This window comes from Molothrus aeneus, chromosome 2 (assembly GCF_037042795.1).
Source record: "Molothrus aeneus isolate 106 chromosome 2, BPBGC_Maene_1.0, whole genome shotgun sequence".
Taxonomy (NCBI): Eukaryota; Metazoa; Chordata; class Aves; order Passeriformes; family Icteridae; genus Molothrus; species Molothrus aeneus.
This window is the reverse complement of record NC_089647.1, coordinates 287601-309186: the sequence shown is the minus strand read 5'-3', so window position 1 is coordinate 309186 and position 21586 is coordinate 287601. Positions and strand designations below refer to the sequence as shown.

At 47.0% G+C, this 21586-nt stretch overlaps 1 protein-coding gene across 1 annotated transcript in view; it reads left to right on the top strand.

The window, feature by feature from the left end:
* Window positions 1-21586, top strand: part of C2CD3 (C2 domain containing 3 centriole elongation regulator) — a 37916-nt gene that overhangs the window by 2498 nt on the left and 13832 nt on the right. The window contains 20 exon segments of the mRNA XM_066571813.1: window positions 218-435; window positions 960-1101; window positions 1791-1919; window positions 3564-3708; window positions 4103-4260; window positions 4939-5145; window positions 5630-5742; window positions 7258-7376; window positions 8167-8289; window positions 9028-9414; window positions 9672-9823; window positions 10843-11086; window positions 11798-11981; window positions 13301-13481; window positions 14466-14638; window positions 16066-16186; window positions 17352-17620; window positions 17978-18067; window positions 19099-19707; window positions 20482-20811. Coding sequence (XP_066427910.1) covers window positions 218-435; window positions 960-1101; window positions 1791-1919; window positions 3564-3708; window positions 4103-4260; window positions 4939-5145; window positions 5630-5742; window positions 7258-7376; window positions 8167-8289; window positions 9028-9414; window positions 9672-9823; window positions 10843-11086; window positions 11798-11981; window positions 13301-13481; window positions 14466-14638; window positions 16066-16186; window positions 17352-17620; window positions 17978-18067; window positions 19099-19707; window positions 20482-20811 — 4094 coding nt within the window.

Here is a 21586-nt window from a genome sequence, read left to right as displayed (position 1 = left end):
GTCACAACATGCTCTTGTAAAAAAGACCCTTTAAAAAGCTTTTTTTAAATAAAAACTTCTACTTGCAGCTTGGGTGGGTCTCTCTGGTGGTCTCAGTGGCAGGTGAGGAATCATTAAAATAACATGTCCCGTTTCCTTTTGGAGAATTTCCAGAGTTCTGGATCCCTTTACCCACCCTCTGGAGCTGTCACTGAAATACAGTTTCATTTTTCCCTAGAGGAAAGGACCCTTTGCTGTACCAAGAGAGCTCTGAAAACATGAAGTTCACCTTTCCTGCCCCTCATCCCCACGTGATTTTGCCAGAGGAAGGTGTGAAAGTGAGCCCTGAGGATCAGCCCCCGTCGTTCCCCGCCAGCAGCGATCCCAAAGCGCTTCCCAGGGGCAGCACACGGATGCTCTCCGTGCACAGCCCAGCTACTGAAGACCTGCTCTCAGGTCTGTGTGCAGCCTGCCTCATCTTCCTCCTTTCACTGCAGATGCTCTTGCCTCTGCCTGTCTGCATTTCTGAATATCTGTCAGGTTTTCTGAAGGGAAAGAGAGACTTGGCTCCCTCTTGCTGCATCAATCCAGAAAGGCTTTCCCAGCATTGGAGTAGGGCACGTTCCCATGTGTGCTGTCTTTGGAGTTCCATATTTACAGAAAAGAACAGAAGTTAGACATCCTGAAGTGGCGATCCGCTCTTCCCTGAATTATCCTGATAACGCCCTTCAGTACCTGAGCCTGTGTGTGCAGACAGTTCCTTGTGCAGCGGGGTGGGAGACCGATGGAGGAGCACTCTGCTCACTCCCAGCTCAGCTGTTTTCTGGTGTATCAAGCATGTTTAACCCCCAGTGCGTCAAGATCTCTTTTCAACAGCAGAAAACAAGTTTCTTGACTGTAGCTGACACACTGATTGTGTCTCCACATGGCTTTTAGAATGCATTTGAATGCTGCAATTAATCCCTCTGCCTGTTTCCCAGCTCTCTTGGATCAGGGCAGTAAACTCCGTGATGCCATGGTTGTTTCTGCAATGAAGTCCAGCCCAGACATGGAGATTGAACTGAATAAAATGTCTCATTTTATAGAGAGAGATGATTTCGACGATTTCCAAGCACCAACAAAGTGAGTTTGGACTGGGGGAAGTGACATTCAAGCTCCAAGCCATAAATTGTGAGGCTTTATCCAAAAACTGTAGATACTGAGATTCACAGGATGTGTTTTAGGATTCATTTAGGGTGAAATCAGCGCATCATTCAAATGGGAAGTTAATTTCTACCTGTGAATAAATGCCTAAATTTTGTGAATTCATTTTAATCTTCACGTAGTGAGCCTTGAAGTATTTGATTTTAGTTTCTTAGTATATTTGTATTTAGTTCTAAGTTATTTGTCAAGGAAATATTACATTTTGGTAGGGCGTAAGAGTAGTGCAAGACAGTGCCAGTGAAATGGCACTGCATCACAAAAAACAGTTTTTCAGAAAAGTGTAAGTAATTGATGACCTAAACGCATGGTTTTTTCTTAGGAGAAAAGAAATTTAGATTTCTTGGTTTCCCTCTGGAAAAATGTGAATATTGCCTGTTGTTCTGTGATAACCAGCAAGCAATGCCATTGTCTTTGACAGTCAGTGATGCTCTTGCAAGCTCAATTTCATTTCTTTCTGCACAAACTGTTTGCATTTGTCTTTAAGTAGATTATTTTGGACTTCACAGAAAAAAACTGATAGACTGATTAATGGATTCATCTTGAGCATGCCTTAATGTGTTTATGTTTTTCCTTTTTCTGCTGTCTGTGCTTCCATTGCTGTTACCCAGGAGCCCAAAAGGCCTGAAGTCCAGCTTTGTGCCCACTCCTGGGGATCCCCATCACCTTGGCTCTGAAGTTTCAGGTCAGCAGTTTGACCTAAACTCTGAAGAAAGAGCAATCCAGTTACTGTTGGGCAGGTGAGTGTGATGCACTGGAGACTTCTGCAAAATTGTCCTCATCTGACCATTTTTAAAAGTGTCTCTTGACCCTTGTAACCCACAAAATGGGTTACATTCCCATTTTTGAGAATGTAACCAGTGACCTGTGTGCAAGTGATGGAGGTGTTTTATAGCCCAGCTTTAATGCATGACAGCCTTGACAGCTGCAAGCCACTTGGTGTGGAAGTGATGTCAGAAAGGTTACCCACAATCTTTCATAAAAGAAAGATGATGTCAGAAAGATTACCCACAATCTTTCCTAAAATTAAGTTACTGAATAGTTGTAAGTGTTGTGGCCTAAAATGTTACGTAAAGTAAGCACATAAAGCAAATACCTTGTTACTTGGGAGAGGAAACACTCTGTAAATTAAAACTAATAAGAAACTGTAGCTATTTTTAATCTTTCTCCAGATATTAAATGGACCTTTTACTCTCATTTTGTGTAGCAGAGCATAAATGATGCTTCCATGGTGTCCACATCTGCGCCCTGAAGACACAGCTTCTGGGTCAGATATGGTTCAGAATTTATGGCTCATGTTTCTTGTGCCCTGCACTTATTTTTTCACTGTGTTTTATCAGTGGATAACACTGTAGTGTTGCAGATCATAGAATTATTTTAAGCTCACAGCCCAGAGAAAATCCTTAAGCCAAACTAACCCCAGCTTGTGTCTAAAGATACTTGCATTTGCACCTACTCAGGTATACCTTGGAGAGTTTTTTTAATCAAAGTAAACTGTCCTTAGGTATCACTGGTATCTTAAAGCGTAGTGAAGAGTAAAAATTAGAGGTTGATATTCATAGGTATGTTTCACAATGAAAATCATCAAGGTCTGGAGTCGGTTGCCCAAAGAGGTTGTGCAATCTGCAGCTTCCAAGACACCCAGAATCCAGCCTGACACCTTTTTATTCGCATTTCATTCCCTGTGAGGAGGGGTTGGACCGAGTGATCTGCAGAGATCTGCTCTCGCCCAGGCTGTCCCTCACTCAGTGATCTGCAGAGATCTGCTCTCGCCCAGGCTGTCCCTCACTGAGTGATCTGCAGAGATCTGCTCTCGCCCAGGCTGTCCCTCACTCAGTGATCTGCAGAGATCTGCTCTCGCCCAGGCTGTCCCTCACTGAGTGATCTGCAGGGATCTGCTCTCGCCCAGGCTGTCCCTCACTCAGTGATCTGCAGAGATCTGCTCTCGCCCAGGCTGTCCCTCACTCAGTGATCTGCAGAGATCTGCTCTCGCCCAGGCTGTCCCTCACTGAGTGATCTGCAGAGATCTGCTCTCGCCCAGGCTGTCCCTCACTCAGTGATCTGCAGGGATCTGCTCTCGCCCAGGCTGTCCCTCACTGAGTGATCTGCAGAGATCTGCTCTCGCCCAGGCTGTCCCTCACTCAGTGATCTGCAGAGATCTGCTCTCGCCCAGGCTGTCCCTCACTCAGTGATCTGCAGGGATCTGCTCTCGCCCAGGCTGTCCCTCACTTCCCACGCACTGCTTTCCTCTGGGGACAGAGGAAAAGGCTGCCCCTGGCTGGAGGCAGCATGGCCCAGCTCCAGGCTGGAACATTGTCCACGTCCCTTGGGGACTGCCTGTACAAGGCTGGCCCCCAGGAGTGTTTCTCTCTCTCTACCCTCAGCGCTGATCTCTCCCCGGGGCAGCTTTGGGACCGAGCGGGCTCCCTGTGGGATTCCCTGTCCCTTGGCAGCGAGGCGCACGACAGCGAGCTGGGGGATCCCCACTACGACCAGAGCCTGCTGGAGAGGCTGTTCTACACAGCTCCTGTAAGTGCAGATCTGTAAGGAAAACGGGCCTTCCCTAATGTGCAGGGCAGGAGGTTGGCATGGTCAGAAAAAGTACAGATTTCAGTATTTTACAGCTGGATAAGCATTAAGTATCATACAAATGCTTGTGAGTACCTGTGTGTGCATTGCTCGAAGTTATTATTATTAAAAGAATATTGTTATGACTGCAAAGTCAAGCATTGAGTTTGGAAATTGCTGCCATTGGAGCTATCCAGGGAGACTTTTTTTTTTAAATCCCTGAAATTTTGATAGCATTTTAATTCTTTCAGTTGATGCAATGCACAAGTTGTTTTCCATTTATGTGTTGTGACCATTATGGGACTCTGCACAATGACAATTAACTTCTTATTTGTGTGCATTATTTCTGCTTTAGAAATCTGATTCCAGTTTGAGCGATTTCCTCAGTGATGATGATGATGTTAAATCCTCAAAAAAACCATCCAAGACAGAAACTCTCAAAAAAGCAGCTCCAGTGAATCCACAGAAGGATTTTCATGCCTTTGATCAGAATGTGACAGAAACTAAACCCAGGTAGTTAAATCAGTGACTTTTGTTTTCCCTCATCTAAACTGCATTCCCATTTTTTTTTTTCATATGGAACCAGTCAAAGTGTTCAGTTATCAACCTTATCTTGTACAATACACCTAATGTAAAGGTTTTGTTACTATATTTTTTTCCATTTTTGCTCCAAACAATTATTTCTGATTATTTTTCTGACTAACACTGCTGTTTTTACATCAGGTAAAATTCTTATCCCCAGAGGAACCAAACACAAAATCATTTGCAACTCAAGTCTTGCAAATGACACAAATGAGATTTAAAACTATGACAAAAATCCTGTTGCTGTTCCTCTGCAGCAGACTTGTCCTTGTCTATAACTCTATCATCTCCCTGCTTTTGTACATGGCATTAAATGAAGCTTTTATTTTTGAAGAGTTAAAATGAGATGTTTTTCAGATCAGCAATGTGGAACATGCACTTTCTGGGTTGGTTTTTTTTTTTCAGTTATGGATGCCAGATATTGTAAGATTTTTGTTACAGACAATTACAGAGACTACCAAATTTGTTGTAAAAATATTTTTTAAATGTATGTTTTAGTGAACCTTGGGAAGCTTTATAAGTAGCATCCCGCCAAGCTACCATTCCCCCTTCATTCTGGTCACGTCAGGGACGTTTCTGCAGTCCTGAACCTCATTTCTGTGTCTCCAGCTGCTCTCCCTCTGCTCCTCCAGAAGACCCCAGAGAAATGGCTCCTCTCACAGCCTTGGGTGCAGACAGGTTGGCATTGCTGCAGCGAATACACCTGGCCAGAGTCACCATAGAGAGCCTGAAAATCCCTCCTGAGAGCCTGCAGGCCTCCCCCAGGAGGAAAGGTTTGCTGGGGAAGCCTCCACGGCCCACATCTGTCCACAAGTGGTAAGGGGGGTTGTTTCCTCCTGCTTTGTTTGCTGTTTGCCTTCAGGGCAGATCTCCCTGAGCTCTCCTGTGTAGTGCAGCTTCCCCAAGGTCTCCAGGCTTCTGAGGCTTCTGCTCCTCTGAGGAAATCGTATCCCAACAAATCTCCAGCTTGGGAAATGGTTGGGATACAATAATTTGGGAAAGTTAGAGGTGTGACTGATCCATCCTGATGTGGGCTCGCTTCAGGCTGTGCCTTTCCCAGGGTTTTGGGGAGCTGCAGATGTTCAGTACACACTGGAAACAAGAGGGGGCTTATTGGAGCAGGATTACCTGGCACACAGATAATCAGTGGAAGGAATTCATAGAGTAGGAGTTGCAGTTACCCTAAAAAGAAGGGCTACAGCCAGCTGTGAATCTGGAAGTTGCCTGCTGTGCTGAGTTTCATGGGCTCACGTCAGATTCTCGGTGGATTGTGGTCGCCCTGCCGCTTCTTTATTCACAGCACCTTCTTTGTGGAGTACCACTTTCCCATGAGGGTCTCCAAGGATGGAGAAGGACAGGTCTCCATAGCAACAGAAGCAATTCGAGTGGCCTCAAGTAAAATCACACATGATGGTAAGAGCATCATTTTCCCCCCTTAGATTTAGTTTTGTTGACTCCATCTCTTTGGAAATTATTTAGTAGCGTTTTCCACGTATTTCCTTTGCTGCCTGAAAATCACAGTATGGTTAGTTGCTGTGCTGCAGGTGGGGGAATGATCCTCTCAGGGAGAAGGAAGCCAAGTGAGTTTTTAATTTTTTTTTTTTTTCTTCCAAGAATTATTCATACTGGGATTTTCAAATTTCTTTTCCTAGGGAAAGAGCAAGTTAGAAAGGCCATTCCTTCTTTTGAACATAAAGCAATAAAAACTTTCTGCAATAGTGGGAGGATGATCAAGGACTTTTAGAAGAATCAGAGATACTTACAGCCCAAATAAATAATTCCCCAGGTGTGAAAGTGTGTCATGTACTGTCTCCAATAGCTCACATAATCTGCTGGATCCAGGGAATCCCCAGTCCTGTGCTCAAATCAGCAGACATTTATCCTTGTACTGAGAGTCACCACCAGTGTTTGTGTCCCTGAGAACAATTTCTGTTTCTGTGCCACTGAGCAGAGAATGCTGGATGAGCAAGATGCTCCCTGCCCAGTCTTCCCAGAAACTGGAGTGCCAGGGTGACTTTCAAATGCCTCTCCCATGTGGCCATTCATTGGCTTTGCATCTGTCTGAGTGGCACTTGAGAAGCTTTGAGTTCTCTTGTATATTCCCCATTTGTGGCCAGAGAAAACATCTGGTTCTTCTGAACTTTTGTGATGCAACCTTTGGAATCCAAAACTCATCCATCCTCCTGGCCTTTGCCTTGTGTGCAGTCCAGCTCTTTGGGACCTAGAAAAATAGATGGTAAAACAGAAAATAATTTGAAGAAGACTTGAAGTCAATCCACTGCAGCATTATCCTTCCTGAGAGTTGTTTATGTCATTTATTAAATATGCCTGATGGGCAAGGTTCCACAGCCACCCCAGACAAGGTGGGGAAGAGCTGGGCATCCAGTTGGACATTTCCTTAGGTGTAACCTGCATTTTTGTCATCACAAGAATACTTCCTTCTCCTTTGTGAACACTGTTACTGCACTTGTACTCCTTTCCAGACTGAATGCAAATTGGTTCTGTCTCTGCTTGCACACCCTCCTGTTCTCCTGAAGCTGTGCTTTGTCTTGCAGCTCAGCTTTGGCTCCCTCAAGAGCCCTCTTGAACTCTGTTAGTTAAGATGAGGCAGGGTTCTCCCACTGAGGAGGGGCAGCTCTTACTGCATACAGAGACTTGGTGTCACCTGAAGTCTTTAAATGCTGTTACAATGTTGGTTTACATTCATGTATTTCATAATTTATTAATTAATTTTTATTAATTATTTATGAATTCATAATCTTCATTTTGTCCTGCTGGCCTCCTGCCGTTTGCTGGCCTTCAAAAATGAAAGCCAGTGTACTTTATTGGTGTTAATGAACAGTGCAGAATTAAATGATTGTGTTTGTGACAGAGCACTCTGCAGGAGAACGTTGGTTTATATCAGGTGATATTGGATATTTGTTGCAGTGGTGAAGTTCCAGCAGCAGTCTGTGTTCCCTGTGTGCCTGGGGGGAAGGATGATGGAGCACTGGTGGGGCTCTGACCTGGCTTTCAAAATCTACATGAGAAAAAGCACGCAGAAAAAGGTATTTACTGCAAGTTGTTCCTTCTTTGTGTATTGAAAAGCACAGGGATTCTTTGCATTCCCACTTCCCACAGGCACTCAGTGCAGGCAGTCAGATGTTAGGGGGGAAATGACATTGCACTGCTTGCTGCTCAGGCTTCACAGAATCACAGAATGTTCTGGGCACCCACGGCATCGCCGAGCCCAGCCCCTGGCCCTGCACAGGCACCCCACAGTCCCACCCTGTGCATCCCTGGGAGTGCTGGCCCAACACTTCTGCAGCTCTGGCAGTCTTGGGGCCAGGACCGTTCACTGTTCCAGGCTTGTCACCCCTGTCACTTCATTAAAGGCTTTTCTGAGGCTGAGACTGGCAAGCAAAAGGAATTGTACTCCCCTCATCTTTAAGACTGTTGTTTAAGCTGTGAAAAGCAGCTGTAACTTGTGCATTTTGGGGGGGAAAAGGTATTTTTCTGTCTGATAAGATTATTTGCATGACCATCTGCCTGTGATGAAGAGGGTGAGAGGGGTTAACTCAGCTTATGTTGTTTTAATCAGCACCAAGGATACCTGTTTTCTTTTAATAGGGGAGTAAATTGCATCTTTCAATATGGAAATTGTGCTCATTTACTAGGATTTAGGTTATTCAATTTTTGCATTAATCTGGAATTGGAAATAAAGGAGATTTCCCAAATCCCTGTTGGTACAACTGACAGTGGGAGCCAGAAAGCCAGAAAGCTTTTTTTTTTTTTTCCCCCCAAAATTCTTTAAATCTGGTAGAAATCATGCAAAATTAACTCCTTGCCTACCCTCAGGCTGTGGCCATTGGCTCAGCAGCACTTCAGCTCCGCAGGGTGATTGAGGCTGAGTTGCTCAGTGTCAGCTGGGACATACCTGTGGAAAAAGAGGGAGATCACACACAAGTTGGGCCACTGAAGGTATGTGTTTTACCATCTCTGCCTTGAGTCGTCGCTAATTTTGGCTGCACACTCTTATTTTTAACTCCTCTTTTCTCTCTTTGTTTCAACTTACCAGGTCTCAGACACAAAGGTTTGCAAGACCTGTATAAAATAACATTAACCCCTTTTTTATTCCTTAGGGTTTTGGAGAAATATTTTGAAATTCCTGCAGTCTGGGAATGTTGTCATTAAGCTGGGAGTTGAATACAGGAACCACTCTACAGGCAAATTTTGAGTGGCACATATTCAGGGCTTGGAGCTTTGGCTCCTTCACATGTGGCGAGAGCTGAGGTCTCTCCTGCCATGGAGGCTTGGTCCTCCTTGTCCTCGTCACTTCAGGAATTACCTTCTCCGGCCACAGTTTCTACCAGTGTGCTCAGCTTCTGACTGAGAGGCACTAACAGTTTGAAGGATTTGACAGTTCTGAGGATAAGCAGCTCTCTGTATTAGCAGGTGAAGGGTTAAGAATGGGGTGTGCTTTAAGGTCCCTTCCAACCCAGACCATTCAATAATCCATCTGTAATTGCATGGTTTTGCACTCCAGCCTGGACTTTATTTGTTAAAGCCACGTGTAGTTTATTTTACAGCAAAAGCTGTAGCTTGCAACCACCCTAATGCCGTGGGGTGGGTTCTGGAGCCAAAGGCGTGATGTGTTTTCCTGAGTTACGCCTTGTTTCCGGATGTGGCACATCTGGCCAGCTGTGCCTTGCCTTGCAGGTGTCCCTGCAGCTCGTGGCCAGCCCCGGTGCCCGGTCAGGCGCAGGCAGGCGCCCGGCCCCAGCTGCCCAGCTGGGCCCGCAGGAGCCCGGCAGGAGCTGGGCGGGCAGTGCACAAATCCCCCTCTGCCGCCCAAGGAGCCCCGAGGAGCGGCCGGCGGGCGGCGGGGCCGCGCCCCAGGGGACAGGCCTGGCCCCAGCCGGGCCCCGGGGCTCGCTGCTGCACGTGCTCCTGATGGTGCCCGACGGAAAGGACTTCGCTGCCCCGGGCTCTGGGCTCCCCGGCTCCTGCAACGTGTACCTGAACTGCAAGCTGCTCAGCACCGAGCAGGCAGCGACATCCTCCGTCGTCTGGGGCGCGGGACAGCCTGCCTTCCATTTCACTCAGGCAAGCGACCTGTCCCCCCTGCCCGCCCATGGACGTGGGGCATGCCCCACTGACAGACACATTCCCTGCCTAAGTTACCTTTTTGTACACAGAAACATCTCTGCTTGCCTCTGTTGCATGCACACTTGATTTTTAACTTGTGTCTCTAAAAAGCACAGTTTTCTAGACTGGGATAAAGTAGATTTACCAGAATGCTCTGTACTTAGCCAATAATTTCCAGTGTATTCTGTGTACTAATTCTGCCTCAAACCTTTCAGGTGATGCCTTTTTCATTGACCTCCAAACACTTGGAGCGGCTGAAGAACAATGTCATGATTATTGAAGCATGGAACAAGCTGGGAAGCCCTGGCTGTGACAAATTGCTGGGATTAGTGAAACTCCCTCTGCATCAGTTTTACATCTCGTTCAAGTAAACTTGTTTTTTCCCCATTTTTTATTGGGTTGGGAAATATCCTGGGTGAAGCTTAGAGAAAAGAGTCAGTGGTGGTGTGTGGGGGTTGTGTGGGAGGGTTCTTAGTTACACTCCATAGCAAAAGGCATTTTTGCCCTGCCATAGGGATGCTGGGTGGCAGAAAGTCTCCAAAGCCTTCATAATTTAATTGTGTTCTTATCTGAAGGGATTCTCCAGAGTTCTTTTTTCTTTCTGGGTTTAATCTATTGGCATTCTGTTCAGTTAAGTAATGTCCTTGCTTAAAACAGTTTAAATTGCTGGAAATACTGGACAGAAGAAATTCTCCCTAATGCAAAGGATTTGTTCCTTTTATTTTGGTCAGACCTAGTGGCGTGTGGAAACCAGGTGGTGCTGGAGCTGACTGGCCACTATTTGTTAGTTATTATTGTGTCATTTGTATCATTTTTTTTTAGTAAGCCACTGCAGTTTATTTCTGTGTATCTTAGAATCCCAGAATGGTTTGGCTTGGGAGGGACCTTAAAGCCCATCCAGTGGCACTGGCACCTTCCTCTCAACCACGTTGCTTCCAGCCCCATCCAACCTGGCCTTGAATAACTTCAGTGTATGATTGGAGATTTTTACACCTTTCTGGGAGACTGTCACCGTTCCTTCTTTTCTTCCATGCCCAAAGGCACATCACTATAATCATAAAAGCATCATATGGCTAGAGGGTGTTAGTGGGAGTCTTGTTCCCATTCACCTCTTCAGTCATAGATCTCTAGGCTGGCTCCCAGCTAAGGTGCTGTTAGGTTTTGGGAAATTGTCCTTTGTCGTTGCTGGAAGTAACTCCTCGCACCCAGCAGCTCATGGATCTCTGCTGGGTGAGGATGGGGTGTGAGACAAATTTCAGAGGAGCGGGGATGGACTGGTTTTTGTCAGCTTTGGAAATCCCATCTGCAGCGTGTTCTGTGTGATGCTGTCCCTGCTCAGGTGGCTCACGCTGGGCCTTTCTTGTCTGTTCTGGGATTGTTCTGCAGGGATCCCGAGGTCTCCCGCCTGCTCCTGCAGGCTCAGTACCCGGTGGTGGCTGTGGACGGCCCCGTGCCCGTGGTGGACGTTTTCACGGGCAGCACCCGCGGCAGCCTCAGGGTCACCCTGGCCATGGGCTCAGCTGAGCAGATCGTGGCCCTGCAGAGGCTCAAATCCGAGCAGGGAGTGGTGCCTGCAGCCACACAGCGTCCTGCCCACTCTCTGGACCACCCAGCTGCACAGCCCACACTGGTATTGACTCCTCAGTACACCCCATTCTCCCTGTTCAGGATATGTCAGAAGGGTTTTACCAGTGGGTTCATTAACACATGAGTGATCCCCAATCTCTTCTTGGAGCTGTAGCCAAGTTTTTTTTTTTATATTTGGCAAATTGTACACAGAATTATATTGTTTATACTCTTTTTTTACCAGCTTGCTCTCACCAGTCTTGACTTTATGCCGTTTTTATTGCCTTGCATGTCCACTGTTTCTATCTTCACAAGTCCAGTAAAAAGAAAAACAAACAACCAGCAAAATTATAGAAAATCTTAATTCCCACAGCCTTAATGTGGAGGTTTTGCCACTACCTTGTAGTTGGATAGGTAGGAACTTTTATGCATTTTATGTACTTTGCAAGAAAAAAAATTCCTTTCAGACTTTCAATGTTTCTGTAAACTTTAGGAGGAAAATGGTAGATAATTTTTCTGTCTCCCATCTCAGGCCTCTTAGATCCTTATCACATGTAACTGTTTAGATTGGAAAAGACCTCTACGCTCACTGAATCCAGCCAGTAACCCAGCCCTGCCAAGGGGTTAAACCATTAAACCATGTCCCCAAATGTTACATTCACGTGGCCTTTGAGTACCTCCAGGGATGACTCACCCACTTCCCTGGGCAGCTTGTTGGAATGTTCCCAGATTCCTGAAGTCATCCTTTCATGTGGCTTCCCCTTTTGGTTGTTAGCAGTTGGATCCAGGAGGGGAAGACCTGATGGAGCACGTGTTTGAGATCCACGTGGAGAGTGTGAAGGGACTCGGTGCCCTGCGGTCCACGCTCTGGGGAGAGGCTGACTGCTACATCCAGTACTATTTCCCAGTTCAGGAGGCTGGCTCTGGTGCGCTGCAAGGGCCTGGACTGAGTGAGCATGGTAAGTTTGTCCTATAGCTGTCCCTTATTTAGAGCATTGCTTCAATTAAATATCATTTAGTTGTGTTCCCTCTGCCTGAGTAAGAGGGGACACGTTTTCCTGAGCTTTCAAGCAGCCAGCACTTGTTTTCTTGGAAAAACTGGGCTTGGGCTGTGTCACTGGATTCAAAGCCTTGTTTGTCTGAGCCTGGTGGCAAGTTCCCAGTGGAAAAAAGAGACCTCATTCCAAATCTCTTCCCATGGTACCTTCTGTGAAAGGTGCTAGAGGGCTGTGCCTGCTGGTCCAGCCAATGGGTCTGCAGGGAGCAGGGAGATTGTACACAGTGAAATTCAGCAAGGGCTTTACATGCACAAGCCTTTCAGGGTGCCTGATTTGCTCTCCAAAATAAACTCCCTGACAGGAGAGTGCAGCCAGGTGAGGTTGGGCTCTGCTCCCAGGCAGCAAGGGACAGGACAAGAGGAAACGGCCCCAGGTCATGCTGAGGGAGGTTTAAGTTGAATCTCAGGGAAAATGTCTTCATCAGCAGGGTTGGCAAGCCCTGGCACAGCTGGCCAGGGCAGTGGTGGAGTCACCATCCCTGGAAATGTTCAGAAAGTGCTTGGATGTGGCACTTGGATACGTGATTTCCTGGGTGGCCGTGGCAGGGCCGGGTTAACAGCTGGATTTGATGATCTTGGAGGCCTTTTCCAGCCATAACAATTGTGTGATTTTCATGGATGCACCAACAGAAGAGTTGCTTGGTTTGGATCACTGGAATTAACAGAATGGTTTAGATGGGAAGGGACCTCAAGTCCCATCCATTCCCACCCCCTGCCATGGCAGGGACACCTTCCACTGTCCCAGGCTGCTCCAAGCTCTGTCCAGCCTGGCCTTGGGCACTGCCAGGGATCCAGGGGCAGCCACAGCTGCTCTGGGCACCTGTGCCAGGGCCTCACCTTCCTATTGGGAGGAATTTCTTCCCAATATCCAATCTAAATCCACCATTTTTCAGATTATAAAAGACTATTTAAATGATTGTAATTGTAGGAGAGAACAGAGTGTTGTGTGCTTTGCATCACCACTGAAGAATGACAGGCAGTAAAGTGGCTCCACAGAAAGTGCTGTGGGATTTCTGTGGTTCCCAGGCTGTGGCTCACAGGGACATGGGGCTGCATGGATTGCTTGTAAAAGCTTTGTGAAGTGAAGCTCAGAAGAGCAAGCCTTGTCCCAGGAGGATTGCACTCCCTGACCATGGGTCCTACCTCCTGAAGGACTGCAAGCAGGGAAAGGTTGAAAGCTGCAATTCCAGCCATTTTTAACCAGTTCTGCTTGACTTCTAGGCATCACATTAAAGCCATTTAGAACAGCTACCACTCTGTGTGTCCCTGATCCCATCTTTAATGATGAACATCATCATTCCCTGTTGGTTCCTGCTGATGTCCCAGTCCAGAGGCTCCTGGTCAGTGCATTTATGTCTCCAGGAGCAGCAGCAGGAGGAATCCAGTTTGAAGTCTGGTGCAGGTACAGAACAATGTCCTATTATTTGTAGATAGCACGGCAATACTGATCGAGGTACATCTGATCTTGGAAGATCTCTGGCTCTGGAATGGATATTCCATAATATTATTTAATAATAGATTAAAAAAAAAGCTAAGTTCATCAACATTTAGTGATGACTATCTGCACTTAAAACCTGTGAGCCTTATTCCCCACCAAGAGTCCTAATTACTCCATTTTTTTATAGCTTAAAAAGTGTGTGTTAATAGTTTGCTTTCTTCCATCTTTTAGTCAGCATAACAATCTAAAAGTAGTTTAAATGCTTGACACATCTAAATTTTGCTTAATTGCACCCTGAAAGTATAATTTCATTGTGCTGGAGTTGCTCTTTTCCCTCATACAAATCACTGAGTACAAGAGAAATTGTAAAAAGTGTTTTGTAAATTCAAAATGCTTCTTTGGCTACGGAAGCTAATTATTAGTAATGGAGAGCAGAAGCCATGAAGACAAATAGCTTTGGAAAAAGACAATAATATGTTCATTCTGCAGTAAGCAAGTCACCTAAGAATTACTATGAGCTGTTTGTAAGATACGGTGCCAAAATTTGTTTTGGGATGAAGCTGAAGCCAAGTAATGCACTAAGAAAAAGGTTTAGAGTCATTTTTTTATACTCACAATCTGGTACCTCAAATCTGTTCTGCAAGAGAGGTATTTTCCTTTATTAATGAGAAGTGATAGCAGAGAATATTTGGTGCCAGATCCTTCCCTTGTTTTTCTTTGGGATGCCAGCTTTTAGTGGAGTTCTTGCTTGTTGACTTGTTAGGACTAGTGCAAGTATGTATTTGTAGCATTATCTGCTTAAGCACTTAATGATTCTTTTCTTCAGTGGAAATACATTTTTATTTTTCTCCCTTAGCTGGGGAGGCTAATTAAGCTTTGAAGACACTCAGAGTTGACTTCTGTGCAGTTTGAGAGAAATGTTGATGCTGGTTTTTTGTGTCCTACCAGATATTATTACCCAAATGTCAGAGACCAGCTGGTTGCTAAAGGGGCCCTGCCTTTGTCACGGCTCTGTGCCATGGTGACTCTGCAGCACCGCCAAGAAATAGGGATTCAAACTTTTACCCTTCCCTTGGTCCCCCGGAGTGATTCCTCAGAGGAATTGCATCTGCAGTCTTCAGGTGAGCAGGGCTGGTGGGCTTTCACTTCAGGTGGTAAAGCCAGGTTCAGCTGAGGAAACCTCTGAGCGGCACACCGGTATTTGATGGTGTGTTAGCAAAGGACAGAGGAAATGGCCTCAAGTTGTGCCAGCGAGATTTAGGATTGATATTAGGGAAAATTTCTTCCCCAAAGGGCTGTCCAGGACATGGTGGAATCCCCGTCCCTGGCAGGATTTAACAGGTGTGTGGATGTGGCACTTAGGGACAGGGAGGAGTGGTAGCCTTGGCAGTGCTGAAGGAATGATTTTATGGGTCTTTCCCAGCCAAACTAGTTTTGATTCTGTTTAAAATTCTGTCAAATTCTATAAGTTTGTTTGCCTCTGAGGCAAATAAAAATATGGATTTGCATTGGCAATTGAAAGCAACCAGGAGTGGTTTTCCTCCTAGCTTTCACTAACACCATAATGAGTAAAAAATCAGTGATTCAACAGGGGAAACCCTCAAACTGTCAAAAAATTGAGAGTCGGCCCCCAGGCTTGCAGTGTTTGGGGTTGGCCACAGGAGGACGACACTGTGGCCTCGCTGCCTGCAGTACCAGGGTGTGGCCACAGGAGGGCGACTGTGGTGGTCTTCACAGGCGTCCCAGGACAAGGGAAGAGACGAGAATCTTGACTGCATGTTTCAGAAAGCTGATTTATTATTTTATTATTTATTATTTTATTATTTATATTAAAGGAAAATGATGTATTAAAACTACACTAAAAAATAGAAGAAAGGATTTCATCAGAAGGCCAGCTAGGAATAGAAAGGAATGGAATGATAACAAAATCTTGTGGCTGACCAGAGGGTCTGAGACAGCTGGACTGTGATTGGCCATTAATTAGAAACAATCAACATGGACCAATCAAAGATTCACCTGTTGCATTCCACAGCAGTAGATAACTATTGTTCACATCTAGTTTGAGGCCTCTCAGTTTCTCAGGAGAAAAAATCCTAATGAAAGGATTTTTCATAAAATATGTCCATGACAGGCGATATTTTGTTTTTCATAAAATATCTCCACTGCGGGTTGCCTTGCAGTGCTGCGGTTTGGCCACAGGAGGGCGACACTGCGGGCCTTGCCTTGCAGTGCTGCGGTTTGGCCACAGGAGGGCGACACTGCGGGCCTTGCCTTGCAGTGCTGCGGTTTGGCCACAGGAGGGCGACACTGCGGGCCTTGCCTTGCAGTGCTGCGGTTTGGCCACAGGAGGGCGACACTGCGGCCTCCCAGCTGCAGCGCAGCCTCTTGCAGCGCCAGTCCCACTGGATTTGTGGAGTTATCTTTTCAGGAAAATGCTCATTGATAGAGTAGGTTTTGTATTAATAGTTATAGCTGAATATTGAGTGTGTTGGATGTTCGTGCATTAAGGGGTGAGCATTTCTTTCTTTCCTTTCTTTCATTAATCCAGGTTTGCTCGATGTGAGTGTGAGGTACCGGCGATGCCTGAAAACAGCAGCTGGAATAACTGCTCAAGCTGTTTCTCTTTCTGTACAAATCCACAGGGCAGCTGGTTTGCAGGCAGCAGCCAGGTAAGGCCTAATTCAAAAAACACCACTTTTCACTTAAAACAGCCTTATCTGGAGGCAGCAGGCTGAGGCATGGGATTGGATCAAATTCTTACTGGCCAGTTTTCCATCTGTACCGACCAAGATTCCAAGTAGGTCCTGCTCTAAAGTGAAAATAACTTTATAAAGACCATCAGCAGCTATTCTGCTCCCTGAAGCTGCAGTACAGGGTGGTGGCATTTGTCCTGCAGAAGGATGCAGTTCAGAAGGGCACGTTTTCCTACATTTCCACTTTTTTTTTACACCAAAGACTGATATAAAAATTGGCTGATACAAGATGGTACCTATTTGGGCATTGGTTCTGGTGTTGCTGATGCTATTTAAAAGCTAGCTGGGGTTGTTTTGTTGCATTTCACTGTGAAAACCTCAATCAGCTGACTAGGAAATCAAACATGTTCCTTCCCACCTTAAGGCTTCCGCTGCCAGTGTGCGGTATCAGCTAGATTTAGTTCCAGAATATGTGGTTTTCCAGAGTCAGGAAAGGGCTGAAATAGAGGGAGTCAGTTCCACAAGAGCAGGATGGCTCCTGGCATTCCAGGGCCATGGTCTGACCCTTTCTCAGTGTTGCTGTGAGACCCTGGTCCATCCTAACTGAAGCAGACCCTGAAAGGTGAGGATCACTCTTGTGTGGTGCTTGGAGAAGTCAAGGGAGTGGAATGACCTCAGACCCCTCATCCCTCAGGTGTATGACCTGAGCAACACCTGGGTCTGGTTTATTGTGAATTACTCCATTTGCTAATTTCATCGCCTTTTGCTGGTCAGTTTTGGTCTGTAAAAGTAATCTGGCCTGGCCTTTGGCTTTTTTCTGGAGCAGGTTCTCGGGGAAGTTTTTCTACAGTACAGAGTATCCTTCAAGGTGCTGAGTACCTTCTCAAGCACAAATAAGAGCACAGCCACCAGTGATGAACTCACGAGTTCCTCTCACCATTTCATGTCTGTCCCTAGTGTGTTCAGATAGGAAGAAAAGATGCAAATGCTGTGCAGCCAGGGCCCGCATGAATTTTGCCTGAGAACCTTTGCTATTAGCCCCATCTTTTCACCCGTGTTTAAGACATTGGTTCCCAGATTCGTGGTTCATCATCTGCGTTCTCTTCCTTCTTTTCCTCTTTCTTTCCCGGCTGTGGTGCAGGGCTGTGGCCCAGAGGAGCCCCTGTGTGCAGCAGCCGGCGGGGCTGGGGGTGAACGCCTACGTGTGCGCGCTGCCGTCCTTCCTGCCCCCGGCGCGGGCGCGCCGCACGCGGGCCGTGCCCCGCTCCTTCTGCCCCGAGTTCGGGCAGCGCCTGCGCTTCCTCTGCCATCTCGCCACTCGCACGAGCACTGGGGAAGCCTCCTCTCTGGGCGAGCTCTTGCACTCTGGCAGTATTTTTTTCTCCATCTACCACCAGAGCACCGAGTCAGGTAAGGAGAGCGTGTTGCAAGGATTGAATACTGGTGCAGAAATCCCCTTAACTGTAATGTAGGGAAAAAAATACTCATAGAATAATGGAATAGTTTGGGTTGGGACTTGAAGCACCCCCCTGCAATGAGCAAGGCCATCTTCCAGCAGGTCAGGGTGCTCAGAGCCCTGTGCAGGGAACTCTGCAGGTGCAAGTAGATGTAATTATCTCAATTGTCTTTGGGAGAGTGTTCCCCTTGTGCAAAGAGTTTTTGAACCTCCCAGTGATCAAGATCACCTCTTACCAGCTGTCCTCCAGTCAATCACTTCTAAACCTTACCTACCAGTTGGGGGTATTTACAAAATTATTTATTTTCCAGCTAGTGACAAACTGGCTGACAGAACATGCAGAGATTATCTCCTTGGGACAGTCACAGTTCCAACCAGAGACCTGCTGACAAGGAGATCAGGTAACACAGCAGTGCTGTGCTGCTCACATTCTGTGTAAATGCTACTGCAACTCCTTAAAACCATTTCCATTCCTGTTTTGGGGGGCTTGTTTTGGTTCTGGGGGCAGTTTCTGGGTTCTTTTAGACCAGAGTTCTTTAAGGTGTTCCCCATGTGTTCAGTAAAAATCCTGTATTAGGAAAGTCCCATAAAGGTTGTTCTTTGAAAATCTGTTCTCAGGGTGCAGGATGTTTGGTGGCTGAATGAATATTCTGGGGCTACTCTGAAGAAATTTAACTACTCCATGCCAGCTGAAACCAGCACCTAAAATCCTTAGGACTTTATTCAGTGCTGTTTATTTTCTAGATGGAAAATCCAGAAAGGATGTCAAGTCATGAGTTGCAGTGTCTAGTGCAGGACCAGTGGCTGCTTTTCAGATGTCAAAGCTGGAAACAAAAGTCGTAGTTAATTAGAAAGTAGGGGGATTAACTCCTTTTTTTTTTTTTAACTGTGTATTAAATATCTCAATGCTCCTTTTGGATCCTTTCCATTTTAGAAGATGCTGTGAAATTTCTGTGAAAAAATTATTCACATATCTGTCCACTAATGATCTCCTCTATCTATTATTAGTTTGGGATTATTATATCCTGTAATTATGTTGTTTTTATTATTTGTCTTGGTTATTTCTGCTCTAATTCCAGTGAAGTTCTCATTTTCTCCAGCCCAAAATTTTGAGGTTGTTTTTAATGGGAAGGGAGTAGGAAAGAAATGAGAACCCATAATTTTATCCTTGGGTATCCCAGGGATATAGCGTCATTGCAAAATGGGTGTTGTTAGTGAAGTGCAAATCCTTTGGGGTCAGAACTGCTGCTGAGGTCTTTAGAAGGCTTGTTGCTCTTTCAGATTGGAAATTATTAAATAACATCCCAAAGGAGAACTGAACCCTTGGTTTATTTGGCATTCTGGTCCTTGCTTGGTGGCCAGAGGGGTGACAGTTCCTCAGTGGCGTTTTTGGGGAGCTGGGACAAGTCCCACAGGCCCTTTCCTCCCGCAGGTGTCTCAGGCTGGTTCCCGGTGACGCTCCCCGAGGAGCCGCTGGCCCCGCAGTGCTCGGGCTGCCTGCCGGCCGTTGTGGGAGGGCTGGAGCTCTCGGTGGCCTTTGCCCAGCAGGGCGACAGGGAGCGTGTTCTGGAGGCTGCCAGGCTCCGGGGCTGGAGCAGCGAGGAGCCCCCCGAGGACAGCGGGCCCTGGGGGCGCAGCGCCAGCCCGGTGGCCGTGACCATCTCCACGCCACGGCTGTGGCTGCCCCTGCACTGCGTGCTGCTGGCAGGGCAGGCGCAGCTGCACGAGAGCGCCCACTGCTACCTCAGGTACAAGCTGTATGACCAGGAGCCCACCTGCACCTGGCTGCGGCGGCCACAACTGAGCCGCGACGCGGAGAGCGTCACCGTGAGCTTCAGGAAGCCCAGCAAGGTGACTCTCGCAAGGAGCCAGGGGCTGCTGTGGTTCCTCAGGGAGGAGAAGTTGGAAATCCAGGTGTGGTGGGCCTATGGCAAGGGAAATGAGGTGGAAAGACCCCTGGACACGGATCGTCTCATTGGATCTGCCTACGTGGACCTGGCAGCGCTGGCAGAGAGATCCAGGAGAACGCTGAGTGTCAGCGGTGAGTCCCTGAAACACAGGCACACCTCCCATTCCTCCCTGCTGGCAGCTTACCCTGCTTCCTTCCCTGGTCACTTGAAACAAAATGGTCACGGCTTTGTTGGGTCCTGCACAGAGTCCAGGGTGGTGGGGCTTGGAGTGGATCTCTGGAGATCACCCAGTCCCACCCCTGCCCAGACAGGGTCACCTGCAGCAGGTGGCACAGGAACGCATCCACGTGGGTTTGGGATGTCCCCAGGGATGGAGACTCCAGGCCCTCCCTGGGCAGCTGTTCCAGGGCTCTGCCCCCTCCACAGACACAAGTTCTTCCCCACACTGAGGTGGAACTCGTTGTGTTTTAGTTCATGGGCTCTGTCATCTACATGGTACTCATCAGCTTTGTGGACTGATAGGCTTTTCTTTTAGATACACTCAGGAAAGGGAGAAAGAACAAGAGTTAAAACAAATTTTTGTGCAGGGTATATGTTGTATTCTCCATCTATGTATGTAAAATGATGCAGAGTCACTGTTCCAGGGCTCTCAGGAAGCTGAAGTGCCCTAATCTGAGTGACTGGGGGAACATGAAGGTGTACCAAATTTGGGGGATTGGTCGTGGTTTTTAATGTTTCCAGGCTTGTACTTCTGGGTGATACTCACATAGAAATGACACTGAAAGCCAAAACTCGTTCTGCTGGGCTCGTGTGAGGTCTGTGGGGGAATGAGCAGTGGCAGCTGCTCTCCAAGCTCCTGCCTTTGCCGTGTGTGAGTTCCTGGCTGTGTGTGCCCTGTCCTGCAGGCGTGTATCCCCTGTTCCGGTGCAACGCTGCCGACCTGGCGGGAGCCGCCGTGCGCGTTCACGTCAGCCTGGGCCCCGCTCCCCCTGCCCTGCCCAGAGCCCCCTGCGCTGAGCAGCACAGCAGCAGCAGCAGCAGCAGCAGCAGCAGCGAAGGTGGAGGCCCAGGGGACAGCCCTGCTCTGGGCCAGCAGCTCCCTGACAGCCAGCAGGTGCATGCTGAGAGTTCAGGGGTCGCCAGTGGGCAGCCGCAGGAAGAGGACGGGCTGTTTCTGGAAAACACAGTTGCTGTCAATATCCTCGTGGAAAGAGCCATGCACCTCAGTTTAAAAGGTAACATCTCACACACACACACACCCTTTGTTTTCTGTCTTTCCTGCCTTTCTTTTTCCTTTCTTTGTTTCCTGATTCTTTGTTTCCCCCTGAGATCTGTTCCCACTCCAGCACAGTGAATGACAGGGATGGATTTTTAACTTGGCTTCGTGGTGTTTCACCCCAATCGTTGTGTAAGTACAGGGGAAGCAGGAGGCAGAACTACACAGCCTGCCCTCCTGAATAAGCTCCAAAATATAAATAACTTAATGCTACCTGTTAGAGATGACAGCTGAATTCTGAAATTAGGCACTGTCTGAATAGCTGAACTCCAGGTTCAGCACTGACTGAGTAACTGAACCCCGAGATGCTCCTGTCTCACAGACTCCTAAATTAGCACATGATAAATTTGTAAAGCTGGCTCACTGTACTCAGCTTTTCTTCCCCTGATAACACAGCTAAGAGTCAAATGCAAGCCATGATTTGAGGGTATGTAACTCTAAAAGAATCTGAGCCCTGCAGATGCATTTTTATAATCATTCTAGAGTCTTCTGGAATTCATAGTCTTTGAAAAACTGGTGCAATTTTGTTTGTTATTGCAAAGGTTTTGATTATATAAAGGAGGTTTCTTCTGAGTATTGCAGAAATATTTAAATATTTCTGTCTTGCAGCATGGAGAGTAGCTCAAGCACTGGAATAGGGTCCTCAGGACCTGGGTTGTATTCCTGGCTTTACTTCTGACTTCTTAGATGATCTTGGGCCAATGGTTTTCTATTTCTCCCATGAATATTCCAGT